The 22,473-nt window shown below is 40.6% G+C and overlaps 2 protein-coding genes across 2 annotated transcripts in view; both read left to right on the top strand.

Annotated features, from left to right (window-relative positions):
* ADCY2 (adenylate cyclase 2) overlaps window positions 1-6,990 on the top strand; it is a 225,742-nt gene extending 218,752 nt beyond the window's left edge. The window contains exons 23-25 of the mRNA XM_086740408.1: window positions 585-699; window positions 4,708-4,832; window positions 6,196-6,990. Of these exons, the coding sequence (XP_086596534.1) occupies window positions 585-699; window positions 4,708-4,832; window positions 6,196-6,348 (393 nt within the window). The 3' untranslated portion in view covers window positions 6,349-6,990. The remainder of the gene's footprint in view (window positions 1-584; window positions 700-4,707; window positions 4,833-6,195) is intronic.
* Window positions 6,991-13,840: 6,850 nt separating this feature from the next.
* CFAP90 (cilia and flagella associated protein 90) lies at window positions 13,841-21,311 on the top strand. Its single transcript, XM_086742348.1, has 3 exons — window positions 13,841-14,035; window positions 17,536-17,652; window positions 21,060-21,311. The coding sequence occupies exons 1-3, from the start codon at window positions 13,841-13,843 to the stop codon at window positions 21,237-21,239; spliced, it is 492 nt and encodes a 163-aa protein (XP_086598474.1). The 3' UTR covers window positions 21,240-21,311.
* Window positions 21,312-22,473: the final 1,162 nt, after the last annotated feature.

The following is a 22,473-nucleotide window of genomic DNA, read 5'->3' as shown; positions in this document are numbered from 1 at the left end:
GAAGAGTCCTCTTGTATTTTATTCATTTTCAGGTCTAATAGATGTTCTCAGAGGTGCTTGCTTATCTGTCAGGTGAGGTCAGTGGAGGAACTCTTAAAATTGTGAATTTCACTGGAGTTTAAGCATTAATTAGGGTGATGAGCTGCACAACAGTGAGAGGAAGGAGTCTCTGGGGGGCTGTCCACAAGCATTATTTATTATTAAAGGGCATAAAATAGAAGCAGACATGTACAGAAAATTAATGAGCAAATTCTAGCCACACATAGACATTGAGTGCCTGTGGGATTAGATAGCAGCTAATCAATTATTTGACAATCAAGACATTAGATTAGATGTGGTTTGCATCTATCATCTCTAGGCTGCCTGATTGTGTAAGCAGAATGCATCCTGGTCTATTGGCCATTTTTTGACCTAATGCTGGACAGGGCACCATCTCATACATTACTATTCTTCTGCTGCCTGCTGGCATGAGGACATCCCTAAGTGTTTATGTGCTTTCAAGTGTTCAGCATATTTTGGTTGTATTCTCACAGCACCTAAAGCTAAGGAAAATTATTTTATTCTGTTTGGTTGTTTAAATTCAGGAACCTGAACGACAGTATATGCACATAGGGACCATGGTGGAGTTTGCATTTGCCTTGGTGGCGAAACTGGATGTCATAAACAAGCATTCATTCAATGACTTCAAGTTACGAGTAGGTATGTACCATAGGATTTTTATGAGAATATCATGGAGGAGGGAAGAATTCAGTGTGAAGTACTAGCTGTAATTAAGTGTTGGGAGAACTGACCAAAAGGGCCATGAAAGTTAATAGCACCATCTTTAGCCTGTTTAAAGGCAGCCTACATGGTATTGCTTGTTAACTATAGCTGCTCTAGGAGAGTTTCAAGGCAGGACTCAGAAAAGAGCAGTATTCCTAAGTAAAGATTGGTTGAAAAATGCATTCTCATGGCTCTGAATTGCTTTACGGTAACTCTATAATAATTATTCTAGAGGTTGTTAACTGCCTACATTTTTACAAGTCCAGAGGACACAGAAGATTCTAGACATGGTTTTACCAAACCATATAAATGGTTTTGGAGGACAAGAGCTATAGGGGGCCAGTAAGACTGGAATTGAAATATTTTAGATGCACTAAACTCAAGCAAGAATACAAAAATGCACCGTTTCCTTCCCAGTGTTAGGCAAAGGAGGATATTTCTCTTCTTTGTTATTCTGTGCTTATTAACAAATAAGGGCAAAAATGACTAATTGTGTATATTTGAAAGGGGTATCCGTTATATTTCAGCTTCTAATTGCTTCTACTTGTGCATCATGGTATTTCGAAAAAGAAGTAGGCAGCTGCAGTAAGCCATGAAAAGCATGATGAAATAAATGAATTCAGAGCTGGTCAAGAACCATATGTTCCAAAATGTTTATTTCCTGATAGCAATACGCAGCAGTTTTACAATGCAATATGTAACTTGGAAAGTGTGAAATGAAAGCCGTAAATAAATATTGGAAACCCATAAATCCTGTAAACATGTCAGAGTATTTGATTTCCAACAGTTGTTCTCCTGTCTTGTCTTTTTCTTGCGGGACCGCTTGCTTTTTCTTTCGGCTTCTCCTCTCGTGTTTATTTCACAGTGCCACCCACTGGTAAAACTTGCCGTCTTCTGACTTGAAATACTCACGTGTTCCTCAGAGCACTCCTTTGCCAGGATGTTTCGTATTCCTGGCTGGAGTTAAAAAATGACAAAGCAAATCTGACGTATGCTTCCTTCTCGAGTGTTACAGAGCTTGATAGGTTTAAAAGAAACGTGCAGAGACCATATTTCTGTACAGAAGAAAAGTTCTCTTCCTGCCATAGGTGACACGTGCCACATATTGCAAACGCATCAGCAGTGTCAGTACCAGTAAAGAGCTGCTGGGTGTGGGGGCTAAATCCCCAAACTGATAAAAGCAATACTGACTCCTCTGAAGTGGGGATCATGAAGCAAACTTTCTAGGGGGAAAAAAATATACCTACTTGTGATTTTTAAAGTGTTCGCTATAGGTTCCAGAGAAGTCAGACTCCTTTGCTTCATGAAATGAGGAATGATTAAATTTGCAAAGGGACACAGGCCCCACACTGGCACTTTTGCCCAATATAGACTTTACTGAGATCTTCACTTCCCATTGGCACTTCACTTCTTCTCCACTTCCCACCACAACCTGACCAGGAACACATCTGATATCCATAGCAATTAAAGCCACAGAAACATTTCAGCATCCACCTCTGACATAATCCCTACTGTAAAGATTTAAACCCAAACTGACATTTGTAAAACTCCTCAGCCAGCATCTAACCCCAGAATTATTCAGCTCACTAGAGATCTTGGCTTTCAACCTTCATTTTCTATGAGTGCCTGAAATGCTAGTTGTGCCTGAGGAGGTACACAGCCTGCTCTGACATTGACAGGCAAGGAAGGCGAGCACCTAGATTACATTTCAGGTATTCCTCCCCTTCTGTTAGCTAAGGTGCTTGATTTATTAGACGAGCTCAGATATGGTAGATGTCCCATCCCTGGAAACATTCAAGGCCAGGTTGGACAGGGCTCTGAGCAACCTGATCGAGTTGAAGATGTCCCTGCTCCTTGCAGGGGGGTTGGACTAGATGATGTTTAAAGGACCCTTCCAACCCAAACTATTTGATGATTCCATGATTCTATGCTTTTGCAGCAAGTTTTGCACAGATACTGGTTTTTGGTTTTGTTTTTGTTTTTGTTTCATAACAGAATAGAGGCTGACATTGTTTTCCACATAGCTTCATGGTTAGAACATTTTCTGTGTTATAGGTGAACTTAATTTGGCTTCTGCTTTTGGCTGAGGGTGCTTAAGCACAGGGATATCTGTTCCCTGGAGATTCTTATGAGCCCAGGCAGTAGGGCACTTTGGAATGAGATATTCTCTGTCTGTCCTGCTGAACAGTATTTGCCTTTTCATAGAATAATTAAATTTCACTTTAGACAGAAGAGAAAGAAATAGATGGTATCACCGTTTGTTTAGAGCATTCACCTGGACTGACAATACTACTCTTCCAGCTTTGCCCCAAGAAACATTCACTTGTGTCAAGCAAAGGAGATCCACACTAGCAGGAATGACAAAGTGCAGCACATCTCAGAATGCCTGGGTGGCAACACACTCCTAAGATTTATGGGTAGAAGTCTCCTTGAAGGAGGAGGGATCTGAAGCTGGCTGTCCAGACCCTGAGGTATTACTCAAACCATCAGCAGTGGTGGTTCAGGAAGGAGGTTAAAAAAAAAAAAAAAAAAAAAAAGTAACCTCCTGCCCCATTGCATTGCCCTATTTCTGGACCATGGCAGAGTGTATGCCACACCTAACTCTTCAGTATTCCCGACTAGCCAGCTTGGGCTACTCAGCAGGTGGCTTCTGTGATTTTGCTCTCAGGTCCCTAGTGCTTTCTACACATTGGAGGTCATGAGGCAGAAAGAAACACCCATGACTTGGGTGTTAATGCAGAGTGTTGCAAGGCCTAAGTCCCTTTGTGCATTTAATTCCAAGCGCTTAGACAAATATTTATGAGGTTCTATCTGGTATCTTTTAGGGTTTGCATATTTCCCTAGTTTTCTAAATTTAACTACTACAGTCACTTTTTTCCAGTGTTTCCAAGTGGGCTTAAAGCCTGGCTGCTAGCCCATGCTGCCATGTTACATATGATCCATACTAGACGAGCCAGCTCTGAGATGCTTTCCTGTGCTACAGCCACACTTTCATTTTGTTGCATAGATACATCCCCAGTGTTGGTTTCTGTCAAGGAATTAATAGAAGTCAGTTATGATCCATTGACATGGAGGTAATTTTACAAATCCAAACTACTCACTTGTCTGGGGTTTATTTCTCTCTAGGTGTAACTTGGCTTTCCTGCTCATCAATCTGTATAGTTATAATTATAGCGTATTTGACACTGGTTAACGATAGTGCTTTTGATTTTGCCTCCTGGTTTCCCCCCTTACTAGCAGAGTACAACTCATTCCCTTTACAAACATAACATAGGATACAAACTGACTGCAAGATAAAAAATGCCAAGGATCTAATGAGGGACTATATGTTGTTCTCCAGTCTTGCAATATGCATTTCAGAGCTAGCAATGAGTTACTCTTCCTCCACGATTAATCAAATTATTTGAATTTGCAGTTATTTAGGACAATTCTATGGCCAATCCAAGCCTTCAGAACCAAGCTTCAAATTCTTCCAGTTCATTAGCTACATTTAAGAAGCAAAGAATACTATAAAAGTCATTTGATTTGGCCATCAACTACTACAGAGGGGAGAAGCCCTTTTCACTACAAGTAGAAATTAAAAGAAATTACTGTATATCTTTTTTTCTCAGAGGCTGCTGCTCTCCCACAGTGTGTTTCTCATGCTATCTAATAAAGGCAGTAGCAGGTCATTAGGATACTAAGGGTTGAAAATATCAAATTTACTCAGGATAGGAGGGAGTTGTAAAATGAGAATTAGATGAACTAACTTTTGGAATTTTTATAACTAACATCCTCCTGCTGTAAATGGTTGATGAAACAGTTGTGAACAGACTATTGGTTCTTATATGCACTATTCAACATGGGCTAAATGCCACGTTCATTGACTTAATATGTCACCAGATGCACTATGTGTCCCTGTTTGGTGGATCTTCTTCTTCAGTGTTAAGTTCTGATATTTTCCAGGTATCAACCATGGACCTGTAATAGCTGGCGTAATTGGAGCTCAGAAACCACAATATGATATCTGGGGCAATACAGTAAATGTGGCCAGCAGAATGGACAGCACTGGTGTCTTAGATAAAATACAGGTAAGTCTTGGTTTTGTGCTAGTATTTATCTTAATCCTTTGAGTTTGGTGCTTAAAAAACATCATGTATTTGTACACTAAACAGGTCTGTGTTTTGGAGCTAAGGATGCCTACATAAAAAATTACCTACCAGCTGTATCTGTACTCTTCAAAAGAATTAGACCTTGGGCATGAAAGTAAAGAATTAAAAAAAAAATATAGGGAAGATGGGATGAGGATCAAAATTTTGTCTTGATCCTACAGAAAAGTACGGTGGAGGATTCCTAGATTAAGAGAGGATTTGAGGGAAATGGCATTTCTATTCTGTGAATTTCTAAACCTGTAAAATACCTTATCTCTGAAGGGCATTCCTGATGTTAATTATTTCTAAATAAAGGAAATTACCATAACTGCTGTACATCAAGTTAAATCCATAAAGCAATCATGAAACTTCCCTTTTACTGAACCGTGATGATTAATAACCTTTACAGATTATTATCCGTATACATTATAGATAGATCTGTAAAGACCTTGAATTTACTGACTTTCCAGTGATTCCATAGTCAGGGTTCACATTTTAAGTATCTGCCTAGTATGCTGCCTAGCACTTTGGGATCCCAGCATGTGATTGAGAGCACTCCAAATCTATGATTGAGACTATTCAGAACTAAATAATGGAAAATTAAAGTTACCAACTGTGGGTCAAAACTGAAAACAGAAGAGATGTAAAAGCAATGACATCTGCAAACAGTTGCTCCACAAAGAAACACAGACAGTCTGAGACGACGGATGCTGTTGAACAACCTCTGTGCTAGTGGGCTTTCACCTAAAATGGCAGAAATGCCTGAAGTTTGGTTCACTACCAGTTATGTGAGACACTGGCAAGAGCAGCTCTGACAGGTGATGCTTATGTCTTACTATCACTTCATTCACGCAGCCTTAGCATTTTCAAAAAGATGGGGAAGCTTGGGTCTACTGAAATGAAAAACAGCTCCTTAAGTTGAGTAAAGTACTATACGAGGAAGAGTGTTGTCCCTAGTGCCATTTGTGGCACCTACAAGGGCATCTACGAGCCCTCTGTTTGGAATCCTAGATACAGAAATGGTTACACCCAATTTGATACTTAGAATCATAGAATAGTTTGAGTTGGAAGGGACCTTTAAAGGTCATCTAGTACAACCCCTCATTTAAGTGATTAGAATTGGCATCCAGCAACTAACTCTTTGAAAGCTCAGGTGCTCAAACCTCATTTGAGACCCTTAAAGGCCTTATAAGCATTATAGCAAAACCTTTATAATTGCTCAGAACATATGTTCTCTTCACACTGGAAGAAGATTCTGCTTTGGTCTGTTACCAACGCTGGTTGTATTATTGTACTGTTGCAGGTTACAGAGGAGACGAACAACGTCCTGCAGACACTGGGGTACATGAGCACTTGCAGAGGAATAATAAATGTAAAAGGAAAAGGAGAATTGAAGACATACTTTGTACATACTGAAATGACAAGATCCCTTTCACAAGGGAACGTGGCATCTTGAAGAATGCTTGTACGTGTCATCAGTACCATATTTTGAGGAAGGTATCACGCACTTTTTAACTACATTTTGGCCCTTAACATGCGTGCTATTTTCTGGTATCTGGCACTTATTTTAATATGGCTGCAGAATAGTCCCATGAGCCATCATTTTGCACCTTGATTTACTATGTTCGAGGACAGTTGCGATGTACGCTAGAGGACTGGAAGATTGTACTGCTACTTGCACTGTTTTTCAAAGACAAGAAAAGAAGGAATAGGAATTAAAAGGAGATAACTCATCCCGAAAGGACTAAAAAGATATGTTAGTGACAAATGCGGGGAAAAAAGGCAATAAAGCTAGGGGTGCAAACTATTTTCTGATGCATGGTGTTTTCTGGAAAATACAGTCGCTCCCCAATAGCATCCACTAATCTGGTATTAAAGTATACAGTATTTGTAGATAAGTTTACTCTGTCCACACATGATTTGGATGTGATCACCAGTTGCATCTCATAGCCAGGGACACGTTAGGTGGCTTGCTGGCATTCTTTCTGAAAAGAGAACTAAAAATGCTGGAATAGTTTTGTACAAACGTGTCAAATGTTTTGAAGCTATTGTCTTTTGTAAGGTTAATTCATTAAAAGTTTATATGTACTTTGTCTTACTGTTGCTGTCTCTTAGTTTTGCTTCCTTCCATGGCTTCTGTCGCTTTAAACCTGCGCATCCTCTGCTGCTGCTGCTGCTGCTTTTTATTAGTAGTTAGATGTCAAGGCAGGCTATGGCCAGCTATCTCAATAGCCTTGGTCAACAATATCTGCTAGACTTGCTATTGCCTTTCAGAAATTGAATCACCTCTATTGTCTTCAGTCTTGGGTGGCATCCTAGACGCTTTGCAGTCATTTGCTCCCTAGGTGATACAGAAGACTTACCTCAAATCCAGAAACACAAGCAAAGTGGGGGATACTGGAGACAGTAGTAGTGTTGCCATTTTGCAACTGGCCTTCAATGCTTACACAATAACTAGGAGAAGCTGTACAAGGGAATAAAGGTTTTGTTTGGTTTGCACTTTGACAACCTCTTTTGCCTTTGCATGCCTTTCGCTTAACATTTACAACGCTGAATTTCATGGGATATTGAAAATAATCTAATTTATTAAGACATGAGTATGAGCAGAAGATACAAAAAAAATTGGTATTTTGTGGATATTCGAGATTAGTTTAAATCCCCTTGAATTAAAAAGCATCACACTTGCAGAGTTTCATAGGTGACCCAAGTGAAAGACTGAAAAAGCAGGTAATGGTACTATCTATGCTCCTTTGAAGCATAGACAGTAAAGATTAATTTTTGCTTTTCTATTATCAGTACTTGAAAGTAACGTATTCCTTTAGTCATAACAGCCTAACAAGACCAAAATTAATAAAATCTTCTATTTAAAAAATGCCATATAATTATAAGATTTTTTTCTGACTGATACTGTATGAATATAGAAGTCAACTTACGCACTATTAGCTCTGGCATGTTATTAACATGTAAAAAGTATTCAGATTTCTCATTCATGAAAGATACATTTACATTTGTATTGTTTTGCTGTCCTTTTAGAAGGAGTTCTCAAAATTGTGGGTCACGAATGACATCAGGCCGCAGTCTCACTTATTGTGGCACAGTTTACTCACAGCAGCCATCTGCCTGCTAGCAAACTGGAATGGCAGTATATTTCAAATGCCTACATTTGCACTAAAATAGACAATCTGAATTTTAATCCCTTCAAGTTAGTGTAAAAGCAAAATGCAATTTATTTCAGTTATGTCCAACATAATACACTTGATGTCTTGCTCCAAGTTGGAGATTTTTGATCGGTAACTCTAGATAGGTAGTCAGTCCAATAAAATTTCATTTAAAATGTTTTGTTGCCTTTGTGATTTCTTCCTTTTAATTAATAAGTGAAGATAAACATTTTCTCTTGGAATGAAAGACTCCAAATAGCTCACATGGCAGCAGAAATGATGTCCCAGTCATTGCCTAAAACAAGCTATCACTTACTTAGCTCTGCTTAAGACTTGTCTTAAATCCCTCCTCTCCGCTTACGATAAATTTGTCCTAGGAACTATTACAAAAAAAACGTAAAATCTCTTTGACTTTGGGCACTCTGGGCCCTTAAAATCATTCTGGTATTACCACAGTTCAAAGCAATCATTTCTTACTGTGAGTGAAAACCCTTTATATAAAGTTGATTATATTGTACTGTTGTATCTATGTGCAGCTTTCAGGTATAACCTGTACATCCAGGATTTTGCTTTTCATTTGTATTCTTGCATACTTTATGCATCAGTAGCAAACCTTGTACCTAACTCAATAGCCTTGTTTCTATGATTTTTATGGAAGTTAAAGAATATTATATTTCTGTAAGCCATGAAATGTTAAAACATTTGAATGAGCTGACTGGTTCAATGAAATATAAAGAAAGATATATACGTGCCCTCCAAGAGCATGTTGGAAATGCCCTTGTTCAGGGAACTCATGTTTCTCTGGTGTTCCTCTCTCATTTTGTAGTTGCATTCAGATTCTTGCAGCCAAATCCTGCTAAAGAACAAGAAAGTGGGCAAAAGATGATTATACATGTAGTATGATGCCCAGACAAAGAAAGGTGCATACCATCCTCTTTCCAATCTTCAGTTACTGACTATTATTATTGTCTTTCTAGTACCGAGAAGGTATTTGTATCCAATAAATACTTTTTGTCTTCCAATGCATTTTACATCTACTGCTTATACTGTTTTATTTTTCCCCTATCTAGACTGACCCAGAGTTCTTGTATTCTCTTTCTTCCTCTCCTGCGGCAATTTCATCTGCCTCAATACCTGGATATGACACTGATCATGTGTCAGTGTGTAACTTGAAAAGCTTTATGATAACAATACAAATTAGTATTTGACATTCCATGTATTCTACATCACACTAAGGCTCAAGTTCTACAGCTCCTGGGTTGGTGCCACAGTTCATAAGTCGCTAGCAAACCACAAAGAGCGTGAATTCCAAAAGTATAATGCAAATGTATTTCACATCATGAGGCAGCAGCCAAGAGATCAATATAAGAGTGATTCACCATGGTCTGGGAAAATGAAATCCAAATGGGAACACCTGGAGATTCTGCTGGATTTCTTTTTCAAAGTCAATGCTTTGGTCCAGTTCATGGATGGCTACCAAAGGACAGGAAGAAAGATTAAACTTGCAGATATTTTTGTTAACTACAAAAATAGTTGGGATTACCTATAAATTTACCTATTTAGCTGCTGTTTCTAAAGAGAGACATTAGCATCTTATTCATGCTGTGTGAAAAGCATTTTTAATTCTCTTTATATTCCTTTATTATTCCTCTGTTTTGTAAAATATCTACAGACCTTCCCTTTTTCCACTAAGGCACAGGTAAGAGTTCACCCTGCTCGTTTCTAAAGCGATAGTTGTTTGCATCTGAAGATAGAGCTGTGGAAAGTCTGTCCTGTTTTGTTTTCAGAACCTCATTATCAGCACATATAAGTAGCTTTGTTGTCAGAATGCTTTATATAGTGGCAGAATTAGTGTTAACAGCAATGATTACCTTGTCCTTTGATATGGAATTTTCCTTTTGGTTGTACTCCTGTATGAAGATATTTTAATTTTTCATTTTCAGATAGCATATTCTCCTTCGCCTGACCTAGATACTACTCTTTAACACTTTTTACAGGTGGACACCAAGCAACTTTAAGACTAAGGCTTTTTCCTTTTATTCTTCCTTTCTTGTCTAAAATAGTGGAATAACTCTGGGGAGGAAAAGAATGTCGAATTAGATATATGTGCCTTAAATAAAACATGTAATTAAGAGAGTATTTTTGTTCCTCGAAGTACTTCAAATTTGTGTGGATTTGTCAAAAGTGGTGTATGAATCAACTGTAGCTGGTTCACCCTAAAGTTTGCTACATACTAATTTTAAACATTTTCAAATTTAGGGGCAGGAATTATTCAGGTAAATGTAGCTTTGAATATGTTAAAAGGAAAGATAAGGGCATTTTAATCCTGTTTGCAACTATGAAGATATGAACCCCTTTATGGTGTAAGATGCTATTATTCAAAGATTCTGCCAAGAATTGTTTGAATTTTTTAATGGAGTATTTTTCAAATATATTTGTAACCATTGAGATGCTCTTCATTAAAATCTTAGTTTTGACAGGAAAAAAAAAATGCACGTATTTTGAAAGACTGATATTCTGGAACTAGAAATGTTCATGTTTGCATTCCAAAATAGTGTTACAAATAACAATTTTTATGAAAGCAATGTCCACCTCATGTATACAATTCTGTATTGCTCTTTTTACCAAGAAGGTTATTGAACAGAATATTCATCTGAATTGGAGTGTCCATTCAACAGATATCAGTCAGCATACAAATAATAATTGCAAATTATATCAGTCAACCAGTTATCATTACATTTTTTTAAATTATTAAAATAAAAATAAGTATTTGAAAAGCCTGATTCTCCAGTCAAGCAGTTGAAGTTGTAGTCACAACCCAACCAGGAAAAGTTTGCGATCTGCAGACTGAGGCTCAGTCATAGTCATTGTGTAGAGAATTACTTTAAACAACAGATAAAGTCAAGAAAAGTTTAAAGAATTCCAGAGTAGCTCATGAACAAAAAACCCCTGAAGATTGCAAAGGGTATGCTGATTTCTGCAAGTGATGTACAGTTGTCTTCATCTCCTTCAGAAAACCTCTGAAGAGCCTTCCTGTTTGAGATGGACAGACTGTTTCTAATTTAAGGTCTAGAAGAAATAAGCACTTGTGTGAAACAACTGGCTTGGACCAAAGCTATGGTAGTAGAAAGGGGACAGAGTTTTTGAGCCATTTTTGTTTCAGCCTCTTTTTCAAGGGCCATCATCTACAGCATTTGTTGGCAAAGGCTGTCTCTGCTTTGTGGATCAGCTGAGGGTCAGGAACACACGGCAATCTGATACATGTTGAGCTCAAACAGCAAGGACAGAAGATGAATCGCTAAGCCTTAATTTGACAGCGGGCTAGCCATCTCAGCTCTCAGTGACACGAGTTCGAAACAGGTATGTCAGCTTGTAGTAAGAAAACAGCTGCTGTGGCTTTTCTGCAAATCACTGACCCATCCACATATGTCATGTGTCCTCTTGTGTCCGTCCTGTCTCTCCCCTTGTTGTCGTCATCTCTGTTCCTATCGCCCTTCTCATTACCATTTCCTTCATAAATTTATTTTAGGAATTTTCTTGCAAAGTTATTCCGTAAGCCAGTCTGACATTTCAGAACAGTGACTCTGCCTTTGAGACACCTTTATAAGACAGACTATGAGAATACGTATTGACAGATTTGAAATTCAAGAACCTTAGCAGTGGAACCTGAGAGGGATAATGCTATTCCCTAAAAAGGCAGGCAGTTGAACTGAAGACACTGAATTCAAAGCAGCTTTTTAAAATTTTAGTCTCTGAGCTCAGCTGTATTTGAATGCATAGTTTTGGCCATATAGATTAAAATTGCTCCATCGCCCTCTCACAATTGTTTACATGTTCATATTTAAGTTACTGAGAAAACAGACTGACCTCCTGCGCTGCTCTATAACAGGAACATACACTTAACGCTAGCATAGTAGTAATACATGGTCTAAGACTGGTTGTAACTGGAATAAAACCCCCTGGGCATTCATATCCTGCTTCTGGGGAATCTGCAAAAGGTGACCAGGAAGAAAAAGCCTTTGTAAGATTCAAATCATTGTAAAGGGATCTATACCTTCATTGGGAAGGAAAAATGAACTGAAACAGCGTAATTTTAAATTATTTACATGGAGGGTTTAGGATCAATCTGTAACAAGCATCCAGCAGTATTTTTGACAATCTGTATTTTGCATCCAGCTAGTGCTATTCTATTAATGCATTCTTAAATGTTAATCAAAATGAGCTATATGTGAACAGTGGAAAAAAAAAACTGGAAAGAAACCTTTCAGATCTGACTTCAGAGCTCTTGCCTAGCTTAGTTCATATTTCCAACGAACAGTTTCTTGAAGCTCTATCTATAGCAGCAGCTTCAGCTGAGCTGCTTTTTATAAATGGGCTTGCTATCTCTTGGTGCTTGGACTAAACTACAAAAAAGCACTTGCACAGTGGCAAACGTGTTTCTGCGTAGGAAGCTGATGTAAGGCAGCTGTTGGATTTTCAATTCCGCTGCTCACTTGCGCTGTGCTAATTTGTCCCACACAGCAGAAAGAAGAGGACCCTAATTGGTAGAGGGACATTATTAGACAAGCAGATGGAAAGTGTCACAAATGATTAAAAAAAATATAAATACCTCCACACTGCACTTGCAAAGAAGCAAGAGGCTACATTATTCAGCGTGTAGTGATGGGAGAGTGGCAGCTACATACTAGGGATGGGAGTTTTTACATCAGTAGACCTGAATTATTGCATGGGTCCAAGATGCTCAAAAGAATAAGTTCTGAAGATTTCTGGTACCCTGGATGTTGGGGTTTTTTTTTAAATAAATCTTGGATGTTCAGTAAAAATAAGGTACCTGGAAGAGCACTGTTGTGAAAGTGCTTGCCAGAAGATACGAGTAACAATAGTAATAGCAATGCTGTACCTATGGCACTCATAGTGTTGTTGCAGCAAAGAAGGGTAAAATAAACCCAGCTAGTCACAGATCCCCAAGCGGCACAGTAAGCAGCAGTACAGGCATAGTTTCGTGTAGGCATTGAAGCGGGATAACCATGCGGTGAATATCAAAACCAGGAGCCAGGTGCTTCTAGGGCAGAGCACTTTTAGAGTCAATCTGTTGTTACAGATTTGCACCTGGGAGATGCTTACTTCAGTGTCCCCAACACAAGTGTTTGTGTGTGATTTCCAGCCGTGTTGCCTGAAATGGCCAAACATCTCCTTAAAATCTGTGGGTGAGGAAGCACTGGCTGAAGAGACTCCAAGTTTTCCAAGACTCAGGATCCTCCATCTGGTGGAAACTCCATACTGCAGTGTGTTTTTATTCAACTTCTCCACTTAAAGGGGGATTTCTGGATCAGTGCAAACAGCCACGGCAAGAAGTCGGTCCCTTTCAGCCAGGCTCTGCTCAAACCCTCTTTCCCAGCATCCAAGGACAGAAGGGCTCTAGAGGCCGGCCCCGAGGGCGGGTGGCACTGGAGCCCCGGGCCAGCCCGCAGGTCCGGCTGCCCGCTGAGATGGCCCTGAGGCTGCTGCTCAAAACTGGGCCCAACACCACTGTGGAAACGCCCACAGCTCCCCCAGGGCCCCACTTGGGCCCAGCCGCGCCTGAAGGACCGGTTCCTGCCAGGCAGACTCGGACCCCGGGGTGGCTCCCGGGAGGTGCTTGGGCCCGGTGCTGCCCACGCCGTCAGCGCTGTTTCGCGGCGCTACGGGCCGCCCTGCCCGCCCCGGCCCCGCCGCCCGGGGCCCTCCCTTCCCCTCCGGCCCACCTGCGGGCGGCAGAGCGTTGCCGGGTAACGGCGGCCTCCCGGCAGCATGGCCTCCCCCGGCCCGCCCGCCGGCCCGCCGGCCCCGGGCGCAGAAGGGCCGGGAGGGGCAGAGGAGACACTCGGTAGCGCGGCGGGAAGGAGGCGGCGGCAGCCTCCCGTCTGCGCCCTCTCCGCCTTCAGCTACATCCCGGCCAGACGGGAAGGGCCTGCGGAGCTCAGCTATTTCAACCGGGAGGCCAAGGTGAGGGAGGGAAGGGGAAGAGCCGGGGAGCCTCGCAGGGCCCGGTGGGACAAACATTCCCCGTGAGTTTCTGCTTAATGACATTGTGGGCAGTCCCTGGGCAAGGGCTGGGCCCTCATTGCCAGGGACCTGGTCAGGCTGGTGTCTGAAAAAATCCTGTTAATATCTCAAAGGCCAGAGGAAGTGCTGTGCGTTAGTGAATAGCTAGGCTATCTTAGGCCTAAGTAGCAGGTTTTAGCTTTAGAGGCCTTTGCAAAGTGTAACAGGTGTTAGCTGCTTGTGGATGGAAAATGAGGGTGATGGCTTTCACTGGATGGCAAGAGAAGGCAGAGACGTGGTTTGCCAAGGATCAAAGACCAACAGACATGTGGTATCACCAAAGTGTAAGATGTCTTTAGAGGGGAACACTAGGAAAGGCATCACCTGTCACTAGGCTTGGATGCGGCACCTGTGTTTTTTCTGGTAACCCACACTCTTGGGGACGCTTTAATAAGAAACTGCACCATCTTCAGTTGAGGGAAAAGGTTTGCATTATGCATCATTTTCCATATGCTCAGCTTTAATAAAGCAAATCAAGAGACCTAGTCAAAACAACATCAATACATGCCTTGATAACTGAATGCTTCTGAAGGTGTTACACTGAGAGTTCACATGTAATAACTCAAGTAGACTAGCAGGCAGCCTCGCCCCTCACTCTGTGCTGCATCATATCGCCCTTTTTCCTCATTCTTTCTGTCCTCATATTTAAAGTCAGAAATTAAAACCTTCAGACTCAGCTGGGCTATACTTCCTGGCTTGCAAACATTTCTCTCCCTGAAAACAGTCATATGACGTATTGAATTTAACAGCTTTCTCCCCCCCCAAAAATCCTTAAAAAGGTTCTGAAATGTCTATTATGTGAACGTAATACAGCAATGTTGTGGCAACATATATTTATTTGTAACAATAAATACACCTTGTGAATTCCCTCCCCACCCAAGTGACAGGCTGCTGAGAGTGCAGGGCACTGGGCAGCAAAGACTTTGCAGTTGTGTGGCCCTGGGATTTGGGCAGGGTGCAGACCACAGCACAGCACTGGGCGTTGAAGGAACAGCAAATTTCCCACGTTGACTGGCAGGCCCCGCTAAAAGACAGGTAGATTTGTAATTTCAGACTCTTTCTTATCGATTTCAGTGTTACCTTGCAAGGTGCTCTCAGCCAAAGGTGAGCGGGCACAGTTGGTGGCATACTTAACAAAACACAGTAGGGAGAGCACAACAAGAGTAAGGCTAGGGCAGGTCAGAGGGCTGGCATGGTGCACTTGGGGCTCGTGGAGGTTGCCGTCTATCCAGTCTGCACAGAATTAGCAACCATGTGGTAGAGCTTTTGATTACAATATCAAGTCTGCTTTCACACTCCCCGTGACCTGGTTTGTGGAAAATTCTGCTCCAGTGGCATGAAAATAAAAAGTGGTAGCAGCTGTTTAATAGGTTTCTTCACAGCACAGGCCTCAGCCACAGGGGAGGAAGCACTTTCAACCTATTCTTCTGCACAATTAAGGAATTAGATAATTTGAATTTTTTTATTTATACAGGAAAGGGAATTTCATTCCTTTTTGCAGTTTAAATACCTAAAACCAACTGTGTGTCAGAGACTGAATCACAGAGAAATAGAGGAAGATGTGCGCGGCACATGGCCAGAAGCCAAAATTCCTGCCTTTTAATCCCTTGGCTGACACTTGCTCCGTCTATTGCTTTACATAATTTACTATAGCAAATTTGCATGGTGTTTCCTCTTCTGTGACATGGAAAAAGCTATTACCTATTTTATGTGTGTCTGGAATATTAATGAATGTTTGAAAAGTGCTCAGCTTCAGTAGCAGTACCCAGAGGATGCCCACTCTGCATGCAAATTTGTTGTCTACTCTGCGTGATTCACTTGTTTAAGAAACAGCTCCCCAGCACCACTACCTAGGCCAACTAAGCACTTAACAACAAAGAGAAACAACAGCAAAAGTTATCAGTATACTGAGCACAGAAGTGTTACCTCTACACATATAGCAGAAGATCATTTGGGACACTGCTAGTTTTTAACGTAACAGGCTGTCTACGTATCTGTGAGTTCCAGAAAGAATGAATTATCTGCTCTGACACAGGTGACAAATAATGGACAAATAATGCCACATGAATAAAAACAAAGAAGCAAATAACTTTCCCAGTGGTGAGCTCAAATTAGATGCCCACTAAAATTCTGTGTGAAACTGGTAGTGCGGGGAGGAAAGGACAAGCAAGGAAGCAGAGAAATAATGAAGGTGACAAATCAAATGCAGGATGCTCTTGAACATGCCTGAAATTCTGTGAGGCTTGATGGTTTCAGAGAAATTAAAGGATGGATAGGTTAAACATCAAATCACCGCTTCTGTTGGCAGAACCAAGTAATGGAGAGACCTTTCCAAATATGATTACAGCCGTGCCTCACTAGTGCTCTTACCTGTGGTTTCCTTTTGATTGAATCATTATTGCCTTCTTGACCTGCCCTGACTTGACTACTTTTGGAGGATAGCGTTGTACATTGTAAGACTCAAAATACATCAGTTTTTCAAAGACTAAACTGAGCATACTGTAGAATTAGAGGTTAAAAAGCCCCCAAAAATGGACAATTTTTCAAATTCGTCATCAGCTATGCACAAATCCAATAATCGATTCACGTGTTTACTAGAGTATGGACCTTTTAGTGACGTTCATTAACAACTGACAGTATAGTTCAACAGGGGATTTTGCTTTTCATTCCTCGAAAACTTTTTTGGTTTTGAAGTTCGTTTGATTCCGTTCATGAGAACTTCTTGACTGGATTTCATGATTGCATTTCTTAGCAAATCAGATCTTTAATGTTGCTTATTTGGATGCAACTATGTCAACCAGTATCATAAATACAATTATATTCTGGCTTGGCATGTGGTGTATTTTCATACGTGACAGATAACTGCATACTACTGGATTGCAGGATTACCACTGTGGCGTGTTTCTGAACTGTTTTCAGTTAATTCTGCTTTAATCAGGAATTAAATAGTGATTCCACTGTAGGATATCTTTGTCTTTTTAATTCCAAATGAATTTTGAAACTACCTGCTTTCCTTTTACATTACAGTGCCAGATCATTTGAGAAATTTATGAACTTAAGAAGGAGAATATAAGGTTCAGAAAAGTAAAACAAATAAAGCAGTTACATTTCCAAAGGTTACAACAGATTACAGGGGAAAAAAAAATGAGGTAAACTGCTAGGGGGGAAATTTCAGAGCTGAATAGACTTAAAAGAAGATATCACACGTCATTAGGTGTTTTTATTTGAGACTATTGCAAACTAGTGACCCAAGCTTGTTAATAGTAGCTCAGTAATATTACAGTCGTTACCATCTAATGCTATATGTGCACTGTTTAAGTATTTATTTGACTACATATGTTCTGGAACCTGTACAGTGAAGCCATACTGTGAATTAGCCATTTTTTTCCCTTTTTCTCAAGGCAGGAGATGTTTCCACTTATGATTCCATTTTTAAAAGACCAGAGGGTTACAACAAAAATCTTCGCCAATGTGACAGAAAACATGCAAAGAGTCGTGGTCTTAACATTAATGAGGAGGTAACTCTTTGATAATGTCATAATTATCTTTGTTGAAGGTACTGACATCGAGGCTCTGAGCAACCTGACCTAGTCAGGGATGTCCCTGCTCCTTGCAGGGGGGTTGGACTAGATGACCTGTGAAGGTCCCTTCCAACCCTAACCGTTCTATGATTCTATGATTCTATGATCCACCCTCCCTAAGCCGGCTTCTGCTGAGAGAGCGCAAGTCTCTGACGGTGCTGAGTTTGTTTCACAAACTTACACCAGATTGCCCTGCAGGAAGGAAATTCATAGGGAGCTAGTGCAAAGGAGAGGTCAATTAGAAGACCACGTACATGCCTGGCAAAGGCTGGGCAAAGCATTCGAGGCCAGCAGAATCTGGGTTTGGTGTGTAGCCTGATAGCTAAGGAAGTATGCAGCCATGTTTTTAACAGCTGCCTTGAAAACAGAAATACTATAATATATATACATACATATAAACATGTATTTTTCCATGCAGCATCTGAATAATACACGTACATACACAAGTGCATGTATATACATATATTTATATTCATACACACACACACGCTCCAGCAGAGGTTGTCGAAAACCAAATGAAGTGCAACTTCTGTGTGTTAATGGCCTCAAAATCCTGATGGGTTCATGGGGTGCAAGGAGATGGGTAGGTTAAGAATGGCTGCCTGTATTGGTGATTATATATGATAGAGATGGAAGAAGGAAGGGAGATACAAAAGTTAAAATTACTATGTAATAGAAGTGTTGAGATTTTGGGACAAAGGCCACAGCTTGTGATTCCTCTCACTAGCAGCTGTATATGCCAGACATTTCAGTGCATAGCTGTAATGCCCTTCAACTCCATCAGACCGGACAGGGAGTGTTAGGTGCTCCCAAAGGAATCCCAGGAGTGTCCATTACCATCACCTGCTCGTGCCTCGTAACTGAACTGCAAATCTGTGTTAAGCCAAAAGCCACGTAAATGACTGCTCCAATTAAAAACGAGCCTTTTTATTGAAACAAAACAAAGCCAACCCCCCTTCCACAATACCAACCCCAACCTCCAGCTGCAAAATTTGTGTAGAAACAGTTGTATCAACGCGGAGTTAAGGTTTCTTACTGAGCTTTTTTGTCCTTTCAGTATCAACAAAACTCACTTTCCTACTAAAGCAAACATGTATGGGCCACACTTCATACCAGCTCAGCTGGGCAGTGCACGCAAGGGACTCCGCCTGAACAGGTGTTCCTTAATCCAGCCCTTTAATTAGCATGGAGACACATCAAAGCCACGGTTGTTAAATGTTACATGATCCTCCTGCATGTGATGACACCCAACACTGGCCTTACCCATAACTAAGGGCAGGTCACGTACTTAACTCCTGCTTTTTAATTACCTTAGCGGCCCTCACAGACTTTGTATAATAATAACTATATTATAAAACATAAGAAATAAAAAGGCCACAATCGACACCTTTCTGGTACAACACTGAAAGAAGACAGGTTGAATCCACCACAGTACACTCCTTTCCTTGAAGTGGCAAAAGACCAAACCACTGCAAGTAAGCCCTTCTTTTCCCGCAGGGAGCCTGGGTGCACCCAGGGAATCCAACAGTACAGTCACAGATACTCCGTTTAGCTGCACGTAACACAGTGACTGCAGCGGAGTGTTTGCACAAGGCTGCTGTTGCTGATTTCAAGTGTTAACAGCGCTAGAATTACACGCTGCGAAGGCGTGTAGCAGGATGCTTCCCAGCCAACTGTTGGAAAATCTGAAATCTGCTGAATGCCGAACCCGTAAAGATGAAATGCCACTGTGCACAGTCAGCGCTGTGCTGCCAAGGGAGCTGAAAACTGAATCTTATTTATTTAAAGGGAACACGAGCTACTGGAATTACATACTGCTGCCTGTCATTAGCACTGTAAACCTTGTATCGCTAGCAAAGTCCTTCTTGATGGTAGAAAGATTCTGTCATTTCTCCTTTTTCAACATTTATCCACTATTGGGTGGGGGAGGAAACAGTCTTATTTTTTGCCTGCCACTCTTCTTGACTTGATTTTTGTTCTGGTGGGGTTACAAGTTGGTGCACTGAATAGCTTTTAATGGAGTGGAACAAGGTAGGCAGGAAGGGTAGGGGAGAGTTGGGGGATGAACAGTTGTTTTGGAGTGGGCTTTTCTGGTTTGTTTTTTGCTGGGGTTTTTTTTTTTTGTTTTTTTTTTTTTTTTTTTTAAATAAAAAGGGTTTGCAGCATCTTTCCAAGAATCTCAGGTCTACTTTTGTTCATGAGCCTGGATATCTCTCATACCTGACTGCCTTGCTATGAGATCCCTTGGATCTGTGCTCCCACCTACATCCTTGCAGGAAATGAAGGGGCTCGTGTTTCATGGGTTCTATCTAAGTGTTGATATGGCTCAGACTTTCATCTGTTGTAGCCAAGAAGTAATTCGTTTGCACCTGAACTGTGGTGTGGCATCCGTGTTTTGATTCTCCTTGTAGACATTATTAATATTGTAAGACTAGAAAAACTTGGGGACCAGTGTTAGCCAGTGCACAAACATACAAGCAGCCTGATAAATCTGAGACCTTTGGCTATGGAAAGGAAAACAAACAAGTCTTGTCTTTCCCTTCTGATTCCAGAGCTCCCCGTTGCTGCAGCACAGGAAGGAACTGCAGATTGCAGATAGTGATTGCACAGTCCCTTAAAGTGCAGTTTACTAAGAACAAGCTTAAATCTTTTCTTGGTCAGGTTATTTTTCACCAAGTCCACTTCCCATCGTTGCAGAACAGTTATTTCTGTAATCTTACAGCTATGAGCATTTTCACTACAACCTTTCATTGTGCAAAAATACAGTAGTCTATGTTTCCTGTTCTTCATGGAAAGCTTGCATGAACTAGTGATTGCTCAGGGTTTTTCTTTAGGCTTTGATTTTTTTTTCATGCAGTGCTTTCACTGAATTGTGCAAGCAGGGTAGGTGTTCCTATAACAGGGGACACAAATTAAATCTCTTCTATTTTTCAAATGAATCATGCAAGTCAGTGCACAAGAAAAATAAGAATGAAAATAAAATTTGTGCCACCTTCCAGTAACATAGCATTTGGTTTGCCAGTAATCACATGGTAATCACCTCTGCCTGTGTCTCTATGTGTGCGTAAAAAATTATCAGTCCACAGTAACTCATGGCACAGCTCCATACCTTATCATCTCATCATCTAGTGATACATTCATAGTTTATTAATATACATCAAAAAGTAGGTCAGGGATGGAACAGTAAGAGTACAGATGACTGCTAAATAAATATACATCCATATAGCAGATGCTGCACAGTTCTGTCTGTTATTTTGCCCCTGGCCACAGCACAGTTAGTAATAAATAACTGCCAAGTATTCGCTCTGTGATTTTGTTATAAAGAGACTTTTATATTTTCACAGGAAATGGCAAGACCTGTTGCTGTTTTGTCATCTTCAGAGTTCGGGAGACGCGTAAATAAGCCCATAGAGGAGCCGATCAGAGATCATGCAAGAGTTAATCATGTGCAGGCAGAATTCTACAGGAAAAATGGCATCACCTGCTTATTGGAAAAACCTCCTCCGAGCCTGGATCCGTGCTAAATCTCTTGTATCTGTCATTGCCAGCAACAGTTATGTGGAAAAAAAAACACCTCACATCAAAAAGCGATCTGGTGCTTTTGCCTTTTCCTCTACAGTTTAGATAACGAGAATGATTTGGATTAAAAAAAAAAGGAGGAAATAGCAACTGTGCTTTTCCTCATGCTAATTCGAATGTATGTATTCTCCTTACAGTCTCATAAAAATCTCATGAAGAACATCAGCAAAAGCTGAACATTTTAGGCAGCAACACTGGAAGTGAGACCTGTGGAGTCAGCAGCTGTCTCCCTGCTATTTTAGGCAGTGCTTCTACATAACTGTTCACAGACTTAACATTTAAGCAAGCTCACTCCTCAAGGTATTAGTGGTCATTGACTTCTTAATCCTTACAGTGTTGCTACAAAATTCCTAGGTGTTATTTTATCTGCACAACAGTTGAAACAAGGATTTAACCCAGATTTTCCAAAATGGGTGGGCTTACCCATAAATGGGCAAGTAAATAAATTATCTGACTTAGAGAAGTGCTTAGCAGTTTCAGTAGACTTCAAGTGGAAGTCAAGTTAAAAGGAACTTCTGAGTACTTAGCATTTAAGTAGACAAAATCTGAGCTTTGCCAATTTCAAACATCTGTTTTGCTGACTTTTCACTATACAAACGGTGTCTGAGGGATTGATCTGTTCAAGAATGTCACAAGAAAAATAGTTCGGTAGAAAGGACGGAAAAAAACACACGAATTTGAGCAGTAGTCATTAAAAAAGCATGTTTAGAGTAAATGTCTAAACCTGCTTAAACATTTAGTGCCTTGAAATTCTCACTGAATCCAGTACTAAAGTTGTAACAGGAGAAGGAATATCTCCTGCAGGGTGTGCACCAGTTTGGTTCTCAAGAGCCATTGATTCTGCTGTTGTTTAAAGCTGAGGCAGTATCGTTCAGAAAGGAACAGCCAGACTGATCGTACCACATCAAGGAGTGGAAGTCCACAGCTTTGATTGACACTGGAGTTCTGTCAGGTACTTACTTACACATAGGAAAACTGTTGTGAACACAGTGAGTCTCCTAGTAAAAAATAATAAAACCAAAGAACTTCAACTTAATCTCGGGCCTGGGTACGTAGTAAATAAAGCAAACTTTTTTGGCATGAAGCAGAGCTCACAGAGCAGCCCATTCCAGGAGGTTTATTACTTTCATTATTCATCGCCTGCAAGTTTCTCTGTATTCAGTGATCTAGGGACAAAAG

This window comes from Chlamydotis macqueenii, chromosome 2 (assembly GCF_036417535.1).
Source record: "Chlamydotis macqueenii isolate bChlMac1 chromosome 2, bChlMac1.mat, whole genome shotgun sequence".
In the NCBI taxonomy this organism is placed as follows: domain Eukaryota; kingdom Metazoa; phylum Chordata; class Aves; order Otidiformes; family Otididae; genus Chlamydotis; species Chlamydotis macqueenii.
Note: the sequence above shows the minus strand (reverse complement) of the source record. Positions and strands in the feature narration are given on the sequence as shown.